Source organism: Coturnix japonica, chromosome 1, assembly GCF_054131305.1.
Source record: "Coturnix japonica strain WE chromosome 1, WE-NBRP24, whole genome shotgun sequence".
In the NCBI taxonomy this organism is placed as follows: domain Eukaryota; kingdom Metazoa; phylum Chordata; class Aves; order Galliformes; family Phasianidae; genus Coturnix; species Coturnix japonica.
Window position 1 is genome coordinate 11169130 of NC_140663.1, and position 24121 is coordinate 11193250.

The 24121-nt window shown below is 39.8% G+C and overlaps 2 protein-coding genes across 11 annotated transcripts in view; one reads left to right on the forward strand and one right to left on the reverse strand.

The window, feature by feature from the left end:
- Positions 1–9309, reverse strand: part of CCDC146 (coiled-coil domain containing 146) — a 59493-nt gene extending 50184 nt beyond the window's left edge. For 2 of the 9 annotated variants that reach the window (XM_085513113.1, XM_015882052.3), the window contains exons 1-2: positions 9224–9309; positions 3677–3843 (exon numbers count right to left, since the gene is read on the reverse strand). In XM_085513113.1, coding sequence (XP_085369239.1) covers positions 3677–3832 — 156 coding nt within the window. In that variant the 5' untranslated portion in view covers positions 3833–3843; positions 9224–9309. Of the gene's footprint in view, positions 1–3676; positions 3844–6225; positions 6357–7568; positions 7789–9223 lie in introns of those variants that run through there. The other 7 variants (XM_085513109.1, XM_032442327.2, XR_014933260.1 and 4 more) reach the window with 6 other exon arrangements.
- An 807-nt stretch (positions 9310–10116) lies between these two features.
- The window catches only part of FAM185A (family with sequence similarity 185 member A), a 32503-nt gene continuing 18498 nt past the window's right edge, over positions 10117–24121 (forward strand). The window contains exons 1-4 of one of the 2 annotated variants that reach the window (XM_015883193.3): positions 10117–10509; positions 14673–14782; positions 16167–16259; positions 20556–20694. In XM_015883193.3, coding sequence (XP_015738679.2) covers positions 10140–10509; positions 14673–14782; positions 16167–16259; positions 20556–20694 — 712 coding nt within the window. In that variant the 5' untranslated portion in view covers positions 10117–10139. Of the gene's footprint in view, positions 10510–13193; positions 13837–14672; positions 14783–16166; positions 16260–20555; positions 20695–24121 lie in introns of those variants that run through there. The other variant, XM_085513234.1, reaches the window with a different exon arrangement.

The following is a 24121-nucleotide window of genomic DNA, read 5'->3' on the forward strand; positions in this document are numbered from 1 at the left end:
TGACAATGGCATTCACTTTCAAACATGCTGTTTGATAATCAACAGAAATACTACTTGCTTTGTGATAGCCTCATTATATTCAACAGCCTCCTGGGGTTATTTATGCTCAATTTCACCTGGCAAAAAGAGTCTCTCTATAGAGAGAGCATTCTACCTTGTGTCTGTTCTTGTTTGTGTTGGTTAAAGGCATCTGTAAATCCAACCCACTGCTTTACAGCTTCTGATAAGTATTACCAGCAATTAGAGCAATCAATCAATTTTCCCATCACATAATCAGAGTTTAACATTCACTATTCAGAACACTGCTTACTAGCTGAACGCTCACAGCCACATTTTCGTCCCTAACTGACTTTCTAAGTGACCATATCAACAAAGTAAAAAGTGTTTGTTTAATTAACGGTTAGATTCCTGTGGCTGGAGGTGAAGACAACATCTGTCCTCCCTAAATATGCTGTCTGTGCCAGCATATTTATATAGCTCCTCTGCAGTGCCAGAAGCCCTTGAAGCACGTAATGTGGAGTGTGCCAGGATCAGCTTAAGTTATAAAATGTTGTTTGCGTTCAATGGTTGTGTTAAGATTTATGTATACATGTATATATAATTGCACATACACATCTGAGGAGTACTGAAACAAATAAGTCACTGCTGTGGTTACAGAATATACTTCTGAAATCTATTTTAGTCTACCAAGTCAGCTTTTATAGGAAAAGTTCCATTTAAAGTTATAATAACATTTTAATCTAAAAATACATTGTTTACATCTGCCTTTTAACCTGTGGTAAGAATGAACTGAAAACCAACTTCTTAGCAAAGATAAATAAACAAATGAATACAATGTTCCATTTTCTAGAGTGGCTCTGTCAAATGTTAGAATACTGAAGAAAAAAATATGCAAAATATTAGATCTTAGTCTTCATATTTGAAAGTTGTAGCCAAGTTCAAATAACAGATGAAAAAGAAGCATACTCAAGCACTGAACCTATGCGTCTTTCCATGACTTTAAAGCTCTTCCAGCTAACAGACCCACATGAATCAGCTTCACATCAGCAGAAGTGAAACTTGTTTGAGAATTCTGTGTCACTACATTATTCCAACTTTCGTGAGCATGGAGACTTTGCTTCGTGTTTCCAGTAGAGCCAGGAATCTGGTTAACAGATATTAACACTTCTAATAACAGTTCTCTTCTTTTGGAAGTGAGGGGTAACTGACTGTTCAGTTCCTTACCCTCAGAAGGACTTCAAAGATTTAAAATAGTGATGAAAAATATTTGCTAGTCACTAGCAGCATTGTGGAAGGCTCTTTCTCCTCCCTGATGGATGATGGCAATATGATGCTTGGACACTGGCAAAAAGTAGCATCTCATGATAGTGACAATTTCCATTTAAAAAAGTAGTGCAAATGGAAGATATGGTGATGCCTTCATATAGGGTGCAGAATTCAGTTTATCATTCTACAATACAGAGTACACCAGTCTGCATCAGACCAACCAGAGAAATCTCCCAATGGAGTTTGCTCTTCTGCAGGTTCAGATTTAGCACACAAATGGACTGTGTTCATTAGCAGAAAGGGATCACTGTGGTAACTTCCAAATAAGGTACCAATTCACTGCCTGCAGTAAATAATAAAGTCAGAAGCATTTTTTATTCAGAAGCATTTTACAGAATGAATAACTCTCTTCTAGTGTCTTCTACAAAGATACGCAAGATAAATATTGTAGAATACTTTTTCTACAATTGTTTTAAAAATGGATGTATGCCCTTGAGAGAACTAATGCATCTTTCTAAGCCAAGAGTACACCAGCAAAAGGAAGAGAGAGAAAGCACAACATAGAAAAGCTTAGAGACATTGCTCTTGAACAAAACTGAACAAGAACTGCTGACAGATGAAAAAGGTAGGCTTCAGGAAGTCTGTATGTATTTATAAACAAACAGTATTAACTAGTCAGAATAAAAAGATACTAGTCTCCTAAACTTATCTCTCCTTCTTGAAAGAATCTGAAGAATACTGAGTTTTGAATAGCTGTTTGAATCAGAAAGACGAAACAACCAATTTTGTAAGCAGATCATCATTTTTTCTTAGCAAATGGCAATTTCAGTATCTTCTGTGTTGTTATAGCAGTGAAAGTAATGTAACAATGATGACATAAGGATAAAGAGAGTTGCAGACAGAGGTGAAATGTATAATTGTAACATCTCAGCATTTAAGACTAGAGGAAATAGTTTCAAGATGCGGCAGGGGAGATTCAGGCTGGACATTAGGAAATATTACTTCTCAGAAAGGGTGGCCAGGCACTGGAATGGACTGCCCAGGGAGGTGGTGGAGTCACCGACCCTGGGGGTGTTCAAGGAACGACTGGATGTTGTACTGAGGGACATGGTTTAGTGGGAGCTATTGGTAATGGGTGAACGGTTGGACTGGAAGATCTTTTAGGTCTTTTCCAACCTTGGTAATTCTATGATTCTATGATCTGTTGGAAAAGAAAGCAATTTTAAAGCAAAGAAAGACAGACTAGCTTGACATCATTATTTTGAAGCCAGTTTCTAGTAGAATATTTATTTTATGAACTTGTTAATATATCTTAAAATTGAGATAATGGACATGACAAAATTCAATATATTCATGTTGCTTTTGAGAATAAAATTGCATACATCTAGACCATAATGCACAAAATCCAAAGTAACTAGCAAAATGTATTGAATCTTTATGTAGTATTTATCCGAGTGGCATATTTGTTTCATCAAATAAGTACTAGAATGTGTAGTTTTCCATAAAACTTATTCACATCATATAGGTTTATTTATTTCTAAAAGCATACACTAGAAGAGAACAGCATTATGAGTTAAGATACACAAGACAAGAGAATCAATTAGAAGTGTTAGAGCAGAAGTCTTTATTTCAAGGGCATAGCAGCAAAGGCAAAAAGAAGTGGAAAGTTCATTTTTTGAATGTATGACAGTTTTCTAACCAACAGCAGTGGAAGTACTGAGTTATATATTGATGTCAGCTTGGTGATAAATAAAAATGCTTGATGAAAAGAAGCAACTCATGATGGACTGAGGGGCTTTTGTTCAAACCTCTAGTCAGCTTTCAATGATTTTCCCAACTCCACATGACTAAACGCTGCTACTATGTGTTATTAAAAATGAAGGAGAAAGTTCTTCAAGCTTGACTTATTGCAACTTCTGCTATTTTCATGAGAAATACAAGATTTGTTTGGCTGGGAGGTTTACTGCCAGAAGGGCTATATTTGTTCTCAAATAAATCTTAATATAAAAAGGTGTTCCTTCTGATAAGCATTTACTGCTACAAGAGTATAAATGACTAGCTAGTAATTCAGAGAAAATATGATAGAAAATACTTTACGTGGAAAAATATTGAAAGATATTCCAAGATTTAATCTAGTATCAATGCAACAAACTCTATGGTGACCTCTTAAAGCCACACCCCCTGAAAAGAGTAACATGGGTTTCTGTTATGTGCACCATCTCCAGCAAGAAGTATATGCTTTGTCCTTCTTCATAAAATATTCTTATGCCTTAGAACAAAAATTAGAGAAGATAGGAAAGCTACAGATGGTAACATGCATGAACTATTAACAAAAATATATACATTTTCAATTATTTGATTTTGACACAATCTGCATTGCTGTAGCTAAGGAAACTAGAGTACATGATACCTCATCTAAACACTGAAATGCAGGACTTGATGTTACATCAGTGGATACTTCATCTCGGGTATAGACTGTTGGAGCTAAAGCACAGATGGGTTCCTCCTTCTCGACTTCCAATTCTTCTTCATCGGAACTGGAACTTTCATCACCAACTTCACTCATTTTCTGGAGATCTAGGAAGTAACAAAAATACCAGAATTTGATTAATTAGGTGCCAGGATACGCGTGAATATACAGTGTCTACATGCAAGACCCACATTCAAACAATAAAAACCAGAATGTTAGCAATTTGGATGTCTCTGTAAGTTCAGGAAAGACTGCTAGGAGACAGCACTATCCCTCTAGCACTGTTTGAGTATTTTAAGAATCCTCAAACAGTTGGCTAAGTTCTCTTTACATAAACATTTGAGAATACGTAAAACAGTACTTAAAGATCAGGCATTGAATAACAGTTGGGAAAAAACTTGAATAAAAGTTGGAAAACGCTTCAGGAGTCATTTCTACTCCACATAAACAGGGCTTACTTGAAACCTAAATCAAGTTCTTTAGGCCTTTGACTATCTGAGTTTTGAAAATTCATTGAAGTGGAGACTTCAGCTTCTGCCTTATAAAGAAAATCCCTGGGTAGGTGGGATTACCACAGGTATAACTCCTATGACTTTCCATCTGTCATAGTACTAATCAAAGAACTTGTCTCCTCTCCTCTCCAACCATGTCTGCCCATCCTTTGCTGCACCTTCTGACCATGTGAGGTACCAATATATAGAAAGGGAGCCGCTTTGCAGAATGTAGAGTTCTTGAGGAAAAGACATTGTCTGACGTGTGTAATATCATTAAAACATTTGTTTTAAACCACTGCATGGTCATAATGAACAAAAAAAAGAAAGAAAAAACAAAACAACAAAGCCATACAAAATGCAAAAGTATGATATAAAGTCTGAGGACGTAGATATATAACGAAATCTGGCACACACGTCTTGCCGTGCCATAGCAAGAAAGGAGAGCCAGAGACTGTTTGTAGAGTAAAACATAGAGGGCAGAAGAGACAGGATATATATAGAGGAATTCAAGCATTTCTCCACAAGTTCTCTATAGTTGGCCTTAGATGCAGTGGACAGACAAATCACTATCTTGGTATTTTAGTTCAAAATGTGGGGAGAAATGTTGATGATGGCTGCAAATGTTCACTTGACTCTTCCAGTTCTTTTTAGGGTAACTTATTCTGCTGCAATAATGATAGAATAGGATCTTGACACCAAAATGCTGAACTCACATAAATTATCTACTCTTATCGTTATTCTCCATCAAAAATATCCTTTATATTATAAATCAAAAATCCACAGTAAGAACGAGGGAAGTTTTTTGTGAGTATTTTAATAGTATCCTTCAGGTTTCTCCAATGAAAGAACAAGAGTTTTGCATTCCAAAGTCAGAAAACCGACAGACAGCAGAATGTGTTTTCTTTTTACAGCTGTGATGGGCAAATGACATAAAAATGTTTTGCTTAGCATAGCCACTTTCTGAAAAATCTCTTGTCTATAAAGGTAGCCTAAAAATTGTCTATAAACTGCACTTTGTTCAGCGCTGTTTGGAATTCCTTCAAGAACAGTTTGACTTTTAGAGAGATTTTAGCAGCTGCATTTGCTTGTGGAAAAAAAAGAAAAAGCACTTTCATGATCACTCCTGAAGGAGTCAAAACATTGTGAAACAGCTGTAAACATCACCAAGGCCAAGAAATAACTCTGAAGCACCGTTACATATACACAATTATAAAAGGAGACTTGCTTCTCATCTACAATATTGCTGAATATTTGAGAATATTCATGTCACCTTTATGGTTGTTGTTGCTTTATTTGTGTCTCTGTACAAATTTCTGGAAGAAATGAGGAAGAGTGAAAAGCACAAGAGAATAAAAGCTCTAAGCAGAGCAATGCCAAAGACTGGGAGCTTCACCTGTGTAGGCATCTTTATTTATAACTGTATGTGAAACAGAGTTGATGGGAGTAAAAAAGCACCCAGGTTAACACTTCTTCACCTTATGACAGCACAAAAAATGTTTTCACCAGAGACTACATTTTGCTGAGCAAAAGGAGAACAAGGTCCCCTGAATCTGAAATGTTTGTAATATGATGATAAGACACAAATATAGACATCAGACAGAGGAAAACAACTAGACAGCCTTGGCTATTGGGATAAATGCTAGTCTCCATTGTTCTTTAAGAAGGAACAGAACAGATTTGCCTTTTCAAAACACTTAGCAAGCAGTAGCATAACAAAAGACATGTGAAGTTTAGCATTCTTCAACTATCCACTACACAAGTACATTTAAAATCCAGCTTAGAGAAAATCACATACATGCATTTCAAAAAAACAAATTGGAAAAATAGTATTTTTGCCACATCTGATAAACAGTTTAATTCAAATAGAAATGAAAGCTGAAATGATTTCTATATTTACAGAGCAGTTCAATAAATATGGATGTTCTTAAACAGCAGAACTGCAAACAACACCAAGGCCTTGAACCAACACAGTGAATTTCTGAGGAAAAGAATTACAAGTCTGTTTTAGAACCCGGGTCATGTCTTGTGAAATTGCTTCAGGACAGCAATAAAAGTCTGAATGCAGATTCCCAAGGTGAACTCCAGCACCTTTACTTCAGTTCCTCTCCAGCAATCAGCAGCATTAATACAAAAGCCAGTGAAGAGTACAGAAAGGACATGCTTAGTTGTATTGGCTCCGTCTAAAATGACAACTGCAGTAAGTAGTAACTTAAGTAAAAGCAGTAAAATTTCATTCTGAACACGAAGAGATACAGCTCTACGTATGGAGATGCATCAGCTAGACTTATTAAGAAAGCACTGAATTTATATAAGTCTCTGCTGAGGGAACTACACTTCATTAACACTTTACACTTTGTCTTAATTGGGTTACCTCAGAAAACAGATCCATTACAGTTAAGCCAAGTTAGTTGAATTGGTGTGGGCAGAAACATAAATGCTCCAAACCACTAAAGGTTTTCTTGTTTCATACAGGAGCACAAAGATAAAGCTTAGGCAAGTTTAAATTAATAGGTGTAAATCCACACTAAGATAAACCAAGGCCATAGACACAGATCTCCTTCCCAAGCCAGTGACATTAGTTGATGTTGGGTATCACTGCCTTCCTCTGCAGGAGGATGTTACCTTCCTTCTCCTTCAGTGCTGATCTGCAGAAGGAATGGCTTTAGGACCAGTTTCTCAGGCAAAATCAGCTAAGGAAGCTTACTATTTTTAAGTCAATAGTATGAGATAAAGAGGCTAATTTTGATGGAAGTTAGCCAAAGAGCACATTCCCATCTGTCCTGCTGGCTGGGAGGCAGCACCCAGAGCAGGGAGACAATGAACAGAACCTCAGCCAAACTACTGAGCATGACACAGGATATTTATCTGCATCTCCATGCTGATTAGTTTGCACACAAATGTTTAAAAAAGAAACATGGCCTCTGAGAATGAGACAACTGGCTTTGCATTTTGCACTGGATTAGTCAGAAAAAAAGTCATACAACTCAGCTGGAAGATCAGAGCATTGATACCTAGAGAGACCCAAAGCTGGTTTAGCTCCTGATACCTTCAGCCAGCACTGGATGCCAGTGGGCAGACAGAAGAATCCATTAGTGGTGTTTTCCTGAACTTATGCAAAACTTTCAGTATCTGCAAAATCTGACACAATGGAGTTTCTCATTTTACCTCTTTGAGACATGCATAATCAGTTCTTTTTGTTTAGAATCTGGCTCCTTGATGTCTCCTAGTTCTTTTACTGGATGTGTCATTGAATAAGCTCAACCTTTCTATGCCACTTGTTTTCCAGCACAGTCTCCTTGTTTGGTAATCCTTTCTCTAGGCAGAAGAAAACAACCTACCTGCTGCTACTGGTAATAAAGTCCTTCTCTGCCTTCTGCTGTCTCTGTCATCCTTCTCCAAGTCCTTTCCAGTTCTATCATATCCTCTTCAAAGAGAGGGATGAGATACTATTGGTAACAAAGGGCTACTGGCTATTTATTCAATGGCACAGCGATTTTCATTTCCTAACATCGTATTTCCTAATGCTTCTTTCCTATAGTTAAAGTTAGTTAAAGTCTCGTAAATAGCCAGACCTCTGTACTAACTGGGCAAAGCTTCAGCTCTAAAGGCTGTGTCTTTAAAACACAAAGCTATACCAACATTAAGCAACAGCTGAAATTAAAATTACATAGTTACAATAGGTTATTATTCCAGCAATTCAGAGTACTTTGTTTGATTAGACACGCAGCTACACAGACAACTGTTTTTGGGAGATGATAACACACTGCATACCTAAATTGCTTAATAATTCTGTTATGAATTCCATTGTTTCTGTTTGTTTTCAAGTCCCTGCTGTTTAGGATGGAATCACCCTGAGCCACCCACAGACTTCATCTGCTGGAGCCACAGTGAGATAGGGCTTAGATACGGATGATTTGAATGGTGAGAACTGTCACTTCCCTTTTCATTTGGTTTCCATGAGGAACTTGATTTCCTCAGAGCTCTTGTAGCATGACAAACAAAAAACAGCCCTGAAATCAAAGCCTCTCTGCCCTCTGTACCCCGAGAAGAAACTGTTTCCATCGCTACACACACACACCGAAACACCACGACAAAACAAAACAAGCTCTACCTAACCACCAAGACCTACTCATGAGCTGAAAAATCGGAGGGCTCAAGGAAGCAGTTCAGAAAGATACAGAACAACTTAAATTGCCAACCACAAAAAAGCAGATTACAGTAATGCCATGTAAATATTCTACAGTAAATATTCTACAGTAGAAACGCATTGAATAAACTTAAGAAGATGTATCCTGACATTGTGGTGCTCAGGGGTATGATTTAGCAGAGGGTTGTTAGAGTTAGGGTACTATGGTTAGGCTGCGGTTGGACTTGATGATCTTCGAGGTCATTTCCAACCTGGGTAATTCTATGATTCTAAAGTTCTTAAGCTGAATAAACACAAATGAACAGCCAGCTCTGAGCGGGGCTAACCTTGCCCAAGCACTGGGTGTTAACTCAAAGGATGGGTTCTTGAAGAGAGCAACCCCAGCACGAGCAAGACCAGCAAGAATAATGCTACAGGGAGTATTCAATGTGAAATGGAATCAGTGTTAAAGCAAAGGCGTGGAGCTGAGTCCCCGCAGTAAGGGGCGCCCAACCTGCTGCGTCTGCTGCCCCCTGCCGGCACTGCCGCACACTGCAGCTCTGCCCCATGATCATTGCTGCATTTTCGTCTCGGTAGTGCCCTATTTCTCTATATTACACCAGCATTTGGCTGGTTGGACCTTTCTGTGCCTCCTTTAACGATTTTTGAGGCCAAACAAGAAGCAACGCCCCCATCCCCACATCCCGGTTATAACTATCCGACACTACAGGCACTGAAAAGCTGAACTCCGCATCTCCCCACTTGCTTGTAGGCCCTCTCGGGATAACTGTTTCTTGGCATATTCGTACAGAACTCAGTAAAATATCCCCTCAGGAGCCGCTAATTGCCGCGGCCTGCCGGCCCTACCTGCGCTGCGCGGCGTCCCGCTGCTATGGCAACACGGACCCGCCTCCTCCCGCTCTCTCAGAACATGGCCGCGCTCCGCCCTCCCCCTTCACAGAATCACAGAATGACCCGGGTTGGAAGGGACCTCAAGGATCATGTAGTTCCAACCCCCCTGCCCAGCAGGGCCACCAAACATACACCTTTACTACATCAGGTTGCCCAGGAGACCCCATAGATCCCCACAGAGACCCCATAGACCCCATAGATCCCCATAGAGACCCCATAGATCAGGTTGCCCATGGCCCCGTCCAACCTGGTCTTGAACACCTCCAAGGACAGGGCATCCACAACCTCCCTGGGCAGCCTGTTCCAGGGCCTAACCACTCTCCTAGTGAAGAACTTCCCCCTGACATCCGACCTAAATCTTCCCTCTTTTAACTTAAAACCATTTCCCCGTGTCCTGCTATTTTCAGCCCTTTCCAAGAGTTTACTCCCCTCCTGGGAGTAAGTTCCCTTCAGGTATTGAAAGGCTGCAATGAGGTCACCCCGCAACCTTCTCTTCTCCAGGCTGAACAAACCCAACTCCCTCAGCCTGTCCTCATAGGGGAGGTGCTCCAGCCCCCTGATCATCTTCCTGTCCCTCCTCTGGACCCTTTCCAAAATCTCCATATCTTTTTTGTACTGAGGGCTCCACACCTGGACACAGTACAACAGATGGGGCCTCACAAGAGCCGAGTAGAGAGGGACAATCACCTCCCTATCCCTGCTGACCACCCCTCTCCTGATGGAGCCCAGGATCTCAGCACGGCGTGCCCTCAGCTCCCTCCATCCAGCACAGCACTACAGCTCCCAGGAGCCTCCGCAGCGGGCGGGGCGTTGTTGAGCGGCCGCCGCCTGTTTACCAGCGCCGCGCCGGTAGCGGAGCGTTGTGGGCGCCATGCGGGCGCTGCCCCCGCGCTGTGTGCCCTGGGCGTTGAAGGCGGTGAGCTCGGGGTGCCGCGGCTGCAGCAGCTCGGCCGAGCCGGGCGGTTCGAAGCCGCTGAAGGAATGGACGCTGGTGGTCGGCCCGCAGGGGAGGCTGCGGGTGCGGCTGCCGTGCCAGGTGAGCGTGAGGCCGCTCGACCCGCAGCGCTACCCGGGCTCGGACCGAGTGTTGGTCACCGTCAGCGGCGTGGAGCGGAGCGCCCGCCGCCACCTGGAGCACGTCCGGGTGCGCTACGATGAGGCTCTGCAGCTGCTGGCCATCGCGGCTGAGGGCAGCATGGACAGCAAGGCTGCCGTGGACGTCCGGACACCGGGGAAGTTCGGTGCGTGACGGGGCGGCGGGGGCTCCCTCGGGGCGGGGGATGAGCCCGCCGGGTGCCGGCCTGAAGCACGGCTCTGTCCTGGGGCTGGCAGCTGAAAGAAAGAGATCAAATGTGGAACTAAGGGCCTTGTCAAACTAAGCTTTCTGAAAAGCCAAGTTGGTTGGTTGTTAACAAATCAGCTATCACCAGGAGTGTGGTCAAACCAAGACCTTTCATCTGATTAGACATCGCTTATACTTCATTTTCTCCAGAGTGTTTTGTGTTGTTCCTTACTTGTTGCTCTTGAGGAGCGCGGGGAGAGAATTCATTGTATTAAGATCCGGAGAATCTCAGCTTTGATGAAGAGTTTCAGTGTGGGAAGTCTCCCTAAATGCCTCAACGATGAATCCTAATACACAGAATTCATTTAGCCTTTGTCCTGTTTTGAGATTATATTCTTATTATACTTGGAAAGCCACCAGCTCTGCAGACAGTGTCATATGAGAGTCTTTTTCCTTTTGACATCCTTGACTTTTGACATTCTTTATTAACTTTTAGGTCTCTAAGCAAATTGTTCCACTTAATCTTACAGTCAGATCATGCAACTCGAGTGTCCTGTACAGCCTGGATTATAGTCCAATTCTACTACTTGCTGTTGGTCACATCTTAATTAGCATGATGTTAGTGTGGTCTCATTGTGCTGTTAATTAGAATTGCTGCTTGCCAGTAGGGCTCTACTCTGTGTCTTCTCAGCTCTGGTTTGATATTCTGGGGTCCATTGAGTTTATTTTGGGGTTGTTCCTCTCCTTAATTTAGGAAATATGTGTTCTATAAGCAGACATCCATTCATCAGCACAAGATCTTACTCCTTGGAAAGTGTGCCTCAATCTAGAATGTATCCTAGATGGCTCTAGACTCACAGAATCACTTCAGTTGGAAAAGGCCCTCGAGATCATCAAGTCCATTTGAACCTTAAGGCTTTTCTTTGTCCTTCCTTGAGTGCATGAGGGTGTTGACAGCGTCCTGTTCAGACTCTTTTATCTCAGCTCTCATCTGTCAGCTGTAAGAAGTTGAATAGTCTTTACATCATGTCTTCCCAGCGTTCCAGCTTCCTGGTTTTGGAGGTATTTCATAACAGCTTTAGCAGTTCAGGTTGGAGCTTATCCAGGAAACTCCAACGCAGAACCCAAAGAGCAGGGGCAGAAAGTGCTAGATTACATGTTTAAGTACATATTTAAAACCAAAGGCAACTTGTATTTGACTGGGGTGACTACTGAATGACCTGCTGATTCTGTCTCTGTATCTAAACTTGTGCTAGGCACAGTCTTTCAATATAATGCATAATCTGATCATCCTCTCTGACATATTTAGCCTGCGTAGATGACAGATGCCAATTAATTTCCCTTTAGCAGAATGTGTATTGATTTATTTTACTTCAGCTTATCTATATTTTAGTTGTTTATTCCAGGGGCAGTGTGGGTGTATAGCTGTAGGTTGTGAGTTTGCTCTGCATATGAAGAGAACCCAGTGTGTTGGTGTCTACAATTGCACCTGCTGTTTAACCTTCAGATCATCTCTTCCTGTGTAATACCCTCAGGTAAACAAGCTGTCTTCTCTTCCTGTATAGTTATTCTGTTATTAGAATCATAGGATAATTCAGGTTGGAAGGGACCTCAGACATTTCTAGTTCCAAGCTTTGAAAATCTCCATGGCTGAAGATTATATAGTCTCCTTCAGCAGACTGTACTGATGCTTTTCTATGTTACATCCTGCTTACAACACAGGCTTTTATGTCAAAGTCATGTAGGAGAACCATGAAGTTGGTGGCCAAGCTTCACTGAGGAGAATACCAGCTCTGTCCCCAAGGGCATTTTGGGGCCAGGCCAATTTATAAGCTACTGGGGTGTTTTTGTTCTGGTGTCAGTTCTCTCCTTGGGAGAACTAACTCTTCTATGTTAGTTTTATGAAAGCCCATAAGATCGCTTTCAGTTCCAGCTAAATAATGTAGATTATTTTTCTTTTCCATGAATGCTAATGGAAAGCAGATATGAATGTTTTATCCACGCTGTACTTTTCTTAAGCATAAACAATAATTGAGAAGGGAAGCAAAGACTGTCCACACCTACTAAACATGGCAGACTTGTAACCTCAGAGTAGCAAACATTGCAATGTGATCGCCTCAGTAAAAGGGGCTGAATGAGCTTAACGTGTATGTGCATGTACTGGTAAGCTTCCTATGTGAGCTGAGAATTGGATCACCATCAAGTACTTCCAGTGGTTGGATGCTGCTGAGTCACTTCAAATTAGGCTGGTAAAGTGTTTGAGCACGATAGCTAAAGGTAGTGTTCCTGGGTACCCCTGCCTACCTTCCTGTGCTAGTGGGCTTTTTTTCCCTGTGCACATTTATTTCCAGGTTCAGTTTGTTTGCAGTTCAGAGATCTTTGTGTTCTTCAAGGTTTGTGTGGTGGAAGTTGGCAGCAGCCCTCAGCTTTGCTGAGGAGAAATTACCCTATTCTTGGAGCATTGGCACTGAAATTGTATCTTCTCCTTATTTAGGTTTTCGTTAGCAATATTATCCAGCTCTTAGCCTGTCTTTTTGTTGTTGTTTTCCAGTGAGTGAATTGAGTAATTTTATCAAATCAAAAAGAAATCAAGCAAGACAGCTTGTATTTCAAAAACCATATTGTTTTCCTTTTTGTCTCCAGGTTTGTGCTGTGCAGGGACATGCTGTTTCAAGTTCAGATGTCTGAGAAGTGCTTCTGTTGGTGTCTCTCTGGGAAATGCCTTTAAACAATCCAACTGCTCTGCAGGAAATACAGCATCCTGGAATAGTTTCATCTGCCTGCCTTGGCAACTTGAGAACCAGCAGATCAGCACTGATCAGATGAAAGTAGCTCAAATACTGCTCTGATATTTTTAGTCCAGTGAAACTGTCTAGGCTTTGGCCATACAAACATCCAGCCTCTGACAATAGTCACCAATCCCACTTGTCAGATTTTGTGCTTTTATGTGTCTCAAAACCTCTTTTAAAATTGAAGTTTAAGAAATGTTCAATTAGATGAAATTTCAGTCACTGTATTTCTATTTTGGAGGTCTGTTCATCTCCCTGCTCTGTGAGGAAGCTAAGGGAAAAGTATACAAACAAAAGGCTCTCTGAGAAACCTGCCTATCCAGTCCAGCTCTGCTGGCCCCACTCTAATGAAACTGTGGCCTTCAGATACTATGTGTATCTTTCACTGAATTTAACCTCTTAGTTTGCTGTGGCAATTAAATCTATCATGTTTTTTACTCTCACTTCTTTTTTTCTTCTGTCTCTCTTCCTTAGAAGAACAAAATAAACTTCTTTATCTTCTTCTGGCTTTAATTCTTGCCGGTGTTTATGGTGGTCACTAATGTAAATGACTGTTAATACAGTCAGACTCCCCTGACTACAGGTTCTCACATTTCTCCCTTTGAGTTAATCCTTGATCTTAAGAGGCACAAAAGTGCTGTCCTGCCTAGAGCATTTTGAGCCCATGGATTATTCACTTGATAATCAAATTATCTACAAGACTTGGGAACTTTTCTTTATGGAAGTCTATAAACATTAGTAAGGCAAGGTGATTCAGGGTCTATCGTGCCAGGAGGATAAGTCAGGCCTTCCAGAAGGATAGGGAAGAATGATGCATGTGAATTCTTTTATACCTGTTTTTATGTTATGCTGTTGAAGCAATATGGGTCTAAGAAGACTAACAGTACAAATACAGCATCTGCAGCTGAGTTGTGTTACTCTATGTATGGTCTTGAACAACTTTTCAGCCTTCCCACCCCAACACTCGTGTCAGGGTATAATTGTTAACAGATACAGTGGTGAGGGTGGCTATATGGTAGTGTGGAGTGCGGGAATGTGGTTCTTTGTGTGTGTGTATATGAATGGGAAATTATAGCTTCACTAATGGGCCACACACTACTGATTCCTTGCCAGTCACTGCTGCCATTTGTAATGTTCAGCCAGTTTTCACTGTTGGTTGCTGATGGTAATTAGCTGTGCAGTTGAAAGGATAGCTGAACTTAGCTATCAGATTCCTTATATTAAAGAAGCTACTATCTTTATCTTACTGTGTATGGTTGCTCTATTGTGATTAAGTGCTGTGTTTAACACCTGGTTCTTACTCTTCCATTGCTAATAAAACTTTTGATTCCAGATTTGGATATCAAAACATCAGGAACTGGCTGTGTGAAGGTTCAGAAAATGGAATGTGATAACTGCAAAATAGAAACTGAGAAGGGGACTAGTGTCTTGCAGTCAATAAAGGTATGATGAACCCTTCCCTATGCTGCCAGTGTTTCGAAAGGAACTGTGTGATGCAGTATAGCATAATAAAGTGTTGAATGCCAGCTGTATAGGTGAGAAATACTCTGGTATATCTAAGTGTTACTGTGTGTGTGGGTAGCACCTGTATTTATTGCATACCATTACAACACAAAGTCAAAGACTTTAAATAACATGAAGTAAGAAGTCTAGGCACCTTTGATAGCTGAAAGCTACTGTAGTGGTGGAAGCAGTGAGCCTTGTTTCTTCTGTGCTCCTCCCCTGCTGCACTCCCCCTCCAAATAAAAGTTTTGGGCATTCCCTTCTCTGAACTTAATAGTTGTTTCCTTAGGTGGCACTATGAGGTACTTCTCTGTATGCATCATCATTTCTTTTTCTTTTTTTCTTCTGTGGGTTATTTTTTCTCAATTCTGGTGCCTCAGTGCTATTGAAACTCCTTAGATTAATGTATAACTTGATCTTGAAATTAAATGTCCGAAGTACCCAACTGAATGTATGTGACCTTGATTTTCTTGATCTTTCAACTTCATGTTTGCTGACTTGCTTTTGTGGAAGTAATCGAAGAATATCCAACTTAAGTGCTGTCTGGAATAACTTTCACTTGAATAATTGAGATTGCACCTGATTTATTTATTTCCACTACTTATTTATTTCCCCTTTAAGCATTTCTGAGATATGAGAAGCCTTTCAACATTTTTCTGTACGTTAAGAGGTGGTTTTGTAATGTGCAGCTATGTAAGTGTGAAGTTCAGCTTACATGGTAATTCAGAATACTACAGTCAGACTTAATCCATATTCAGTGAACTACACTCTACCGTATTTTCTTGATTCTAATTGACCATATTAATCTTTGAAAGTAACTGAAATCTGACAAGCCAACAGTACTGTATGTTAGAGATATTCTAAAGGTTTGGAAAAAAAAATAAGGACTGTATATTTACAACAAAAAATACATGAGAAACTGGATAATGTAAGAAACAAAGCAATTTTAGCCAGCATTATTGATAATAATCACAGGATACAATCGTAATTGCTACACATTTTTATAAGCTTCTTGGCTCCTTTAGGCCCCAGATCAGAGGAATGACCTCTATATAGATATGTGTGTGTATGTGTGTATATATATGTGTGTGTGTGTATATATATATATATATATATATATACACATACATATATACACACAATATATATATTGTCCAAAAGAGTTTTGTGATGGTATCTCTGGGTTTGACTGCTTTGGGAGCAAGCAGTTAGTTCAGAGGAAACCAGTAAAAGGGAAGTTTGTGATTGTGATACAGCTTGAAAAAGGAGGTAACTTGTTTTCTAGTTACGTTGTCCTAACTATGAATGTATTTTTTTTTTCCAGAGCCATAAAATTGATATACGGACAAATGGTGGGAAAGTAATTGGTCTTGGAACGCTTTATGGGAATACAGATATTCATGCAACAGAGAAGGGCGTAAGTAAGAACTGAGGCTTTTTCATGAGTTTCTTGTTCAGCTTGTCTGTTGCTAAATTATTACATTTTGAGGGGCATACACTGAGGAATATTTGATGATCGCCACTGGCTGATTGTCATTTCACTGTTAACTTATATTTGTCTGTTTAACTATACTACCTCATATTATGCGTCTTTTGGCTCTATAAAAAGGCTCTGTGGAAAGAGGATACAACACATCTGTGAGGGCCTACAAAATTAAAGCTGGAGTCTAGAGCTTTTTAGTTGGCTGATGTGTAGGCACTTGGATTTTGCAGTAGTCGCCTATGTTTATTGTAGTGTCTCATGAATAATGACCAGATATGTGCACATGCTTTTCACCTCCAGCATTATATGATTTATAAGAACTGAAGAGTGGGAAGTTCTGTATATTTCTTTGCATCAGAGGAAGCAATCGCATGTGATCTTGCTATGATGTGCAGTGAGAAGAACCCTGAGAGCAGGAAATTTCAGAGAAATAACCTGCTATTTTCAGTAGATGGCAGCATGAGACAAGCCTGATACTACACTAATTTAGTTTTCTTACCACAAGTAGTCAATTCTTCATTTTTTAGGATAATGCAGAGCTGGGATCCCTTACACGGTGGTACAGTTTTCACACCTGATCTGGTTCTTAGGCTCATCTTGAATATTCAGCCACTATAATATCTGCAACTGGTTGCGTTAGGATTCATTAGATCTGAAGCACTGTTATGTGACATGGAGCCAATTGTGGAAATAGCTTGGTTACTTTAGGACTCTTGTCAAATTCACAGAGTACCCTTATAACCAGCAGAATTGACCGGAATCAGAAAGAGTTTGGGTGGCTTTCGCTAGCCTAGGGTAAAATTGAGACCAAGCTGGGAAGTTTTCACAGTCCAAAACTAGACTAGCAACATTAAGTTATCTGTTTCTTTGCAGTGGATGCTAGGCTTCCTGTTACATAGAAAGGAGCCATAAGGCTGCTCTGAATGAGCTGTCTCATTTCTTTATGAACATTATTTCGTCCTAGCAAAACCTCTTAGCATAAGGCAGCATGGGTAGGTTCTGACTACAATGTGCTCTGTCATTGCCACTGTTGGTCTGATCAGTGCAGATCAGTTATTAGTCCATTTGGGCCTTCTTCCTAAATCAGTGGAGTTAGGTTCCATCCTAAACCAGTGGTGACCACTGGAAGAAGACAGAATTAGTTTACAGTCTTCATAATAAGTATCTTATGTTTTCCTACAGAGGGTTGGAAGGATTTGAAACCAGAAATACTTAATTTCTACCAGTGGAAAGTATTTCATGCTATTTAGGAAGTACTTTGGCCACTGTGGACTCATGCTCCTCACAACCTACTAGCAGGGTGGTCATCTTTCAATTAGGTACATGCTGCCTGGTCATTTGTCCCCAAACTAGTTTGTTACGCCACTGGAATCCATAGAGTTCATTTCAAATAGCAGCTTAATGGTACTGATCAAAATACTTAGGGAAATGAGATCTAGAGCTATGTGGAAGTATATGTAATGCTTTTGCTTTTAATTCTTAGCGTCATTCATTTTCCTTTTTTCCCCCTCAGGCACCCTGTCCTGAAAAAATAAACAACTTCATGCAGATTACTCTGAAATTCTTATTTGTGATCATAAATGTTCATATAGGAAGTAGTGTTGTTAGAAGTTACTCTTCTGTTTGCAAAACTGAAGTAACTTGAGTGAAATGAATGATTTTTAACAGGAATTTGCAGCTATGGAACAACTTAAGTTAGTGTTACTGAACGCATTATAAAAAAAAAAAGGTTGCATACTTAGGATATCAGGATTTCTTTTCTCACTTGGCCACTTCAGTTAATAATCAGCCTAGATTACATCTCCCATGTGTGGTTGTATGAGATGTTTCTTCCATCAGTTGCAGTCATTGTGTAGCTATGGCTCTGTCAGCATTTCCAGGCCCTCCTGGAGCCGGGGAGGGAAGGATGTGGTGGAAGACACTGAACACATGTGAGACTATTCTTAAGGTGGGGAAAAGGAGAAGATATTTGTAAAATGTTTGACCAAGAATAGCGCAAAAAAGCAAAGCCAAGAAAAACAGAATACGTGAGGAAGGGATTGTTTGTCTTATTTTAGGATAGCAAGGTGTTAGTTTTCATCTTGAAAATATGTTCAGGTGTGAAAACATACTCAACCAGATTTATGAGGATAGTCTGACTTTTCTTTAAAGGTTAAGAAACAGATGGGACTTGAGCATGTGGTCAGTAACTGTAACTTCCAAGGCTTTACCCTGAAGGGAGGGAGATTTCCCAGAAAACCTGGCGGCTCAATGGACAAAAATAATCAAATCTGTTTGACTGGGGTGTCATTAGCTAATCTGGCCATAGGGACCTTTCTCTATCACTTATTTAACAGAGTCAAACATCTGTGTTCTGCCAAAAAATCATAGGATGTGAATAATTTGAGATTGAAAACATATTTAGTCTCAGTAAAAAGCAGACCTACCTTTTTTTTTTCCCCTCCATGCTTTCCCTATCTGGAATATTTTTCTTTGTCTTTTATTTGAGCAGTGAATCTGTTTTCTCAGTGAATCGCTGTGCAATTACTTCTTTTTCTCATGTACGTGGATGACTTAGCTTATCGCTTTGCATCGTCAAGAAAGGTAGTTACAACTGATCCATCAGTTGGTCAGTGAGCTCGTCTATAATACGGTGCCTCATCAGGTATTACCTTACTATGTTATGGTTTTAGCTATATTAATATTTAGGAAATAGATGTAGCTTTTTTGCTTTTCCAACTTTCCTTTTCCTGCTCAAGACTGCCACTTGGCAGTCAGTTTGCATCTAAACTACGAGGGTTGCTCTGAAAGCAATACCTCCTATTTTATTACATTGGCCCACAACAGAGTCTAATGTTGGTCATATGGCAGCAGAGGTTGTCACATCTATAATTCTAGCACTGCATTTCTGTAATCAGAATTTCATATAGATTAATACCGTTTATTACACTGTTTGAGATATGCCGTGTATTCTAGCATTATATAATGTAAAATGTGTTGCTGCAAGAGTTCATTCTGTTACCTTTCCTTCAGGCAAAAAGACTCCATGAAGCTTTTTATGTATGGAGTGCTAAGATCACAGTATAGTTTGGCTGTGATGCAGTCCCATGCCAAATCAGTTTCTTTAGCTAATCTCTTGTAACACAGTATTGTGTGGAATCTGTGCAATACTGGTTGCTGTCTGTCAGAATACGTCTTACTCCATCCAGAGCATGCTCTTTATATAACATTACAAGGAAAGGGACAGCAGACTTGTTTTTTGTATTAACATTTTCCCCACAAGATGTTAATGTTAAATTGAGAAAATGAATTTCAACTGGCTTAAGGCACAGCTTGATCAAGAAGGCCATATGCCATTCCACACGATAATAATTTTGTGCAATTCACTTGACTTTGGTATAAGCAAAGTAACAATAAAATGAATGAGGTTTAAGTATGACCTGTCACGTGATTCCATCATGAATCAAGTTTAACTTTGGAAAAGTAGAAGTAAATTCACTTAGTAGTCACATGAGGATGCAACTTATTCTGTTCTGTTCAAATGGGCTTAGATTATGCCACATAACTGCTTACTTGGACGTAGGTAACTTACTGCCTTTTATTCCCCAAATCTATCCACAGTGCAGCTTTTCAAATGGTCTCCTTTTCCTCTGTTTCTGTTGAAAAGAAACAGGTGCTGTCACTTGCTTTTAAGGCTTCGTATAGCTTGGGGCTTACCTCCAAATATAGAGGCCTGGATAACCAATGGTAAAATGAATGGCTTTGCTGACTGTTAGCCACAGCTAATGGCAGCCGTGGCTCTATTGTAATCTCAAACATTCACCAAAGCTGGGCCTAAAGAGTGAACAAATTACAGCTCTTTGTGCAGATTTTTGTGTTAACAAGAAAGCCAGTGGGTGTTTTGGTATTTGGTGCCAGAAAACTGATTAGCCAGTGCCATAAGTGTCTTAGTGGTGCATGAACATTAAAGTAGCAGCTTTAATAACGAGAGCAATTTTCAAAGCAAAGGGGTTTTTTTGGGTCTGTTTCAGTTCTTCGCTTGTCTGATGGATGCAACAGTTCATAGAACTGTTGTAAAGGATTACCAAAGAATTACCCACTTGTTTGTCAGAGCTCTTAGATGAAAATATTTGAAATGAGGAACTTTGCTTGTTCTGCACCAACAACTGTCCATTTGTTTTCTCCTAATGCTGTTATTTCACTTTGCTTCTTCAAACCATAATGATGTTTTCTGTTACTTTTATTTCTTAGAGTGTGAACATAGAGAAGCTGCAGGGGACATCTGTCAACATATCCACAGAAGATGGGCTCCTGAAGACTAAATATCTCTATGCAGAAACTTCATCTCTCTCTTCAGTAGCTGGTGATATTATGCTGGGATGTATTCATGGTAAGAGCTGAGTTAGGGAAATTCTGTACAAAATTTAGCTGCTTTGAAGGTATTCCTAATGTTCACAGTACCAAAAGGATTAACACTGTAGTCTATCTCTGTATGATCAGTTGTGCACGGTACATGAACAAAGCAATCCTGTATTTGCAAGGTACTTAATTGAGGAGAGCGAACTTACCACGTAGTATGTTGTATTTATTTTTGAAAAGAATTTTGTAAGCACACATATAAAATAGGAAACAAACGTAAAACACGTACTAACGAGGTCAAAATATTTTTAAAAGAAGCAGTGACAATTATACTAAAAAAGACAGGAAAGAGACTCTACCCCACTGCTTTATTTTACTCATAGGTAAGGTAGATCTTACAGCTTCTATGAAGTTTTGTTGTAGAACTTGGCTGTATGTCAAAGATTTTAGTAGAAATAGTCTATATGTGTATTGATGCTCTATAGTAACAGAGTGGTAACAACTTTAGGATGGAGAAGGGAGGTTCTCATCCATCTGTCCTTAGGTGCAAAGTGGAAAATGTACAAGCTGTGAAAATTACTCAGGCCCATCCAAGTTCAAGTTTCTAGCTCTGCATCTTTATAAGCAATTTGCTGCAGTTTTCAGCAGTTTTCTGCTGTCTTGTCCCAGATACGATTCTCCACTCTCCATTAATATTAGACAGAAGATTGTTTCCTAAACCCAGTAGGCAAAGTTCTGGTACTTCTAGCCAATAAGCTGTTGAGGTTTTTGTTTTTGCTCTTTCTTCTGACTTCCATCAGTTATGCTTTTGTGGAAGAATCATTTTGTGTGCTTGTTCATGCCTCTCTGCACATCCGGAAGTTTTTTATCTTGATAGTAATGAAATAATAACAGCTGTTGTTAATGACATACTTCCTCAGTAATGCTTCACTGTAATTTGACTAAGGAACAGTGTGAAAACAAGATCAGCTGTTTCAAAATTACACGGACATTTCTAACATTACTTCAGATTTATTTTCATGAGCAGTCAACTAAATGGATCTGGAACACCTAACAGTATTTTAGCCGTTCCTTTTAATATCTTTTTCACACACAGAACTCTGATGTGAAGGGAACACAAATGAGTCCTGTTTTGTAGTTGAAACTTGGGCTGCATAATCCTAGCTCTGTTGGTGCCCAGGCTTGAGTGGAAACCTTGGCTCTGGAAGGGCCTGAACCGAATTAAAATTTGGAACTGAAAGACTAGAAACGACTCTAAAGAAACATTGTGATTCTCTCTTATAGGCCTCAAGTAATGGTACTTCTGTCTTCAGTACTTCTGCTCTCCAGTGCCTCAGATTATGGAGGCATGAGCATATTGTCAGAAGACAACTTCCTGTCACAAAAAACACACACAAAAGAAAACTACACTGCCAGAATAGTACAAATAAGCAGCAGGCAAAAGACTGTCTTGGCCTTTTCTTGTTAAGCAAAGTGAGTGTGTATTATGTCTCCACGTCTTACAATGCTGGAATTATCTGGTGGTTTTGCTAGAGAATGAAAACTACTGCTTTTTTACGGAGTACCTGTATCACTGTTTGCAGGATGAATACAGGTAGTAGTTTTACCACCTGACTTCTAATTTATTAGCTCAATTTCTTAATGTCTGTGAGATTTCATTCCTTCTTTCAGTGCCAAACTGTTGTTTGTACTTTTTTAGCTATTAAAAAAAATAAATAGAATTTCAGATTTTACTTAATTATGCCACAAGCATAACTTTTAATTTAACATAAAAATGCTTGTCTGAAGTGGTGTGTATTTTCACTGGGAGGTATGTGAATGAAACTGTCTCAAAATTACAAAATAAAGAGATGGACTATTTGGAAGGTAAGGAGTTGGCTGGGTGGTTGTGCTCAGAGCTGTGGTCAATGGCTGAATGTCCAGGAGAAGACCAATGACAAATGGTGTTCCTCACAGGTTTGTATTGTGACCTGTGCTGTTTAGCATTCTAGTTGACCACATAGATGGTTGGATTGGGTGTATCCTCATCCTCTGTTCTTGTTGACCTTGAAGATCATCAAGTCCAACCACAGCCTAACCATAGTACCCTAACTCTAACAACCCTCTGCTAAATCATATCCCTGAGCACCACATCCAAACAGCTCTTAAACACATCCAGGGATGGCGACTCAGCCACCTCCCTGGGGAGTCTGTTCCAGTACTTAACTACCCTTTCTGTAAAGAAGTGTTTCCTAACATCCAACCTAAACTTACCTTGGCGCAACTTGAGGCCATATCCCCTCGTCCTGTCACCAGTGAGAAGAGACTTGCACTGCTCTCACTGCAAGCACCTTTCAGATACTGGAAGAGAGCAATAAGGTCTCCCCTCAGCCTTCTTAATTGCTTTTTTGCATGCTTCATAAGCATAACCCAGACTCCTTGAGAGAAATGGAAATAGCGTAAGGTGATGCCCTTATTTATATTCCCAAAGCTGTATTTTCTCCTTGGATTTGTACTGACCCTGTCTTACAAAACTATAGTCTGAAGCTTTTCATATGTGGTAGAAAATATAGCTCTTCAAAAACCACTAAGCCACTGTAATTAATTTTCTGTTGAAACTATTAGGTCTTAGACTTTCCTGCATTGCACTACCATACTGAATTCAACACAATATTAAAAGCAAGCTAATAATTATCTTTTTCCTTTCTTTGCTGTTGATATACCCATAAAATAGCTTCAATTTTAAGTGTTGGTCTACGCTGAACAATTATTTGACCAAAAATATGCTTCCCTGCACTGTTTGTAGACACAGCAGGAAACTCCCATCTGCTTTAAAAGTAACTTCTAGCGATATGTTTGAAATGAGCCTATCACTCTAATATGTGTACATTATGCAATTTTAGTCATATGCAGTGTTTGTGATTGATATGATTTTGATTTCTAAATGTTTAATGTTCTTCACGGATCTGTTTAACAAAACAGAAGGGAGAAAGAAAAACCATGAAAACAAACAGCAGCAAATCCACAAGTCCTGAGAGCTCTATTCAGCTTGTGTGTAATCTATGGGAGCTGCTGGTTGATGAAATCCTGGGGTTTTTTGATTGTATAAAAATAAATCTTAGTAATGGTAAGATGAGAAGGATGGGGTAATTACTGTGTGCCTTAAAACAACAACTACAACCAAGCAAAACAAAAACCCAAAATGAAGCCAAACCTCTTTCCAATCTATTGAAAAATTGTTTTGTTTCAAATGTAATTTGCAGAACAGCTCAGTATTTCATACAGTATGTGCTTGAAACAATGAATTCAAGACTATTGATGATAGGCTTCCTTTCTGGCTTTCAGTTCGTGGGCTGCTAAAGAAAACATTACAGAGCATACAGTGGAACACATTCTACCCTAATGACTGTATAATTACTGTGTAATTACAGAAGACAGGAGCAGAACTTGATCAGGATCTGGAAACCTTTGTGAATGCT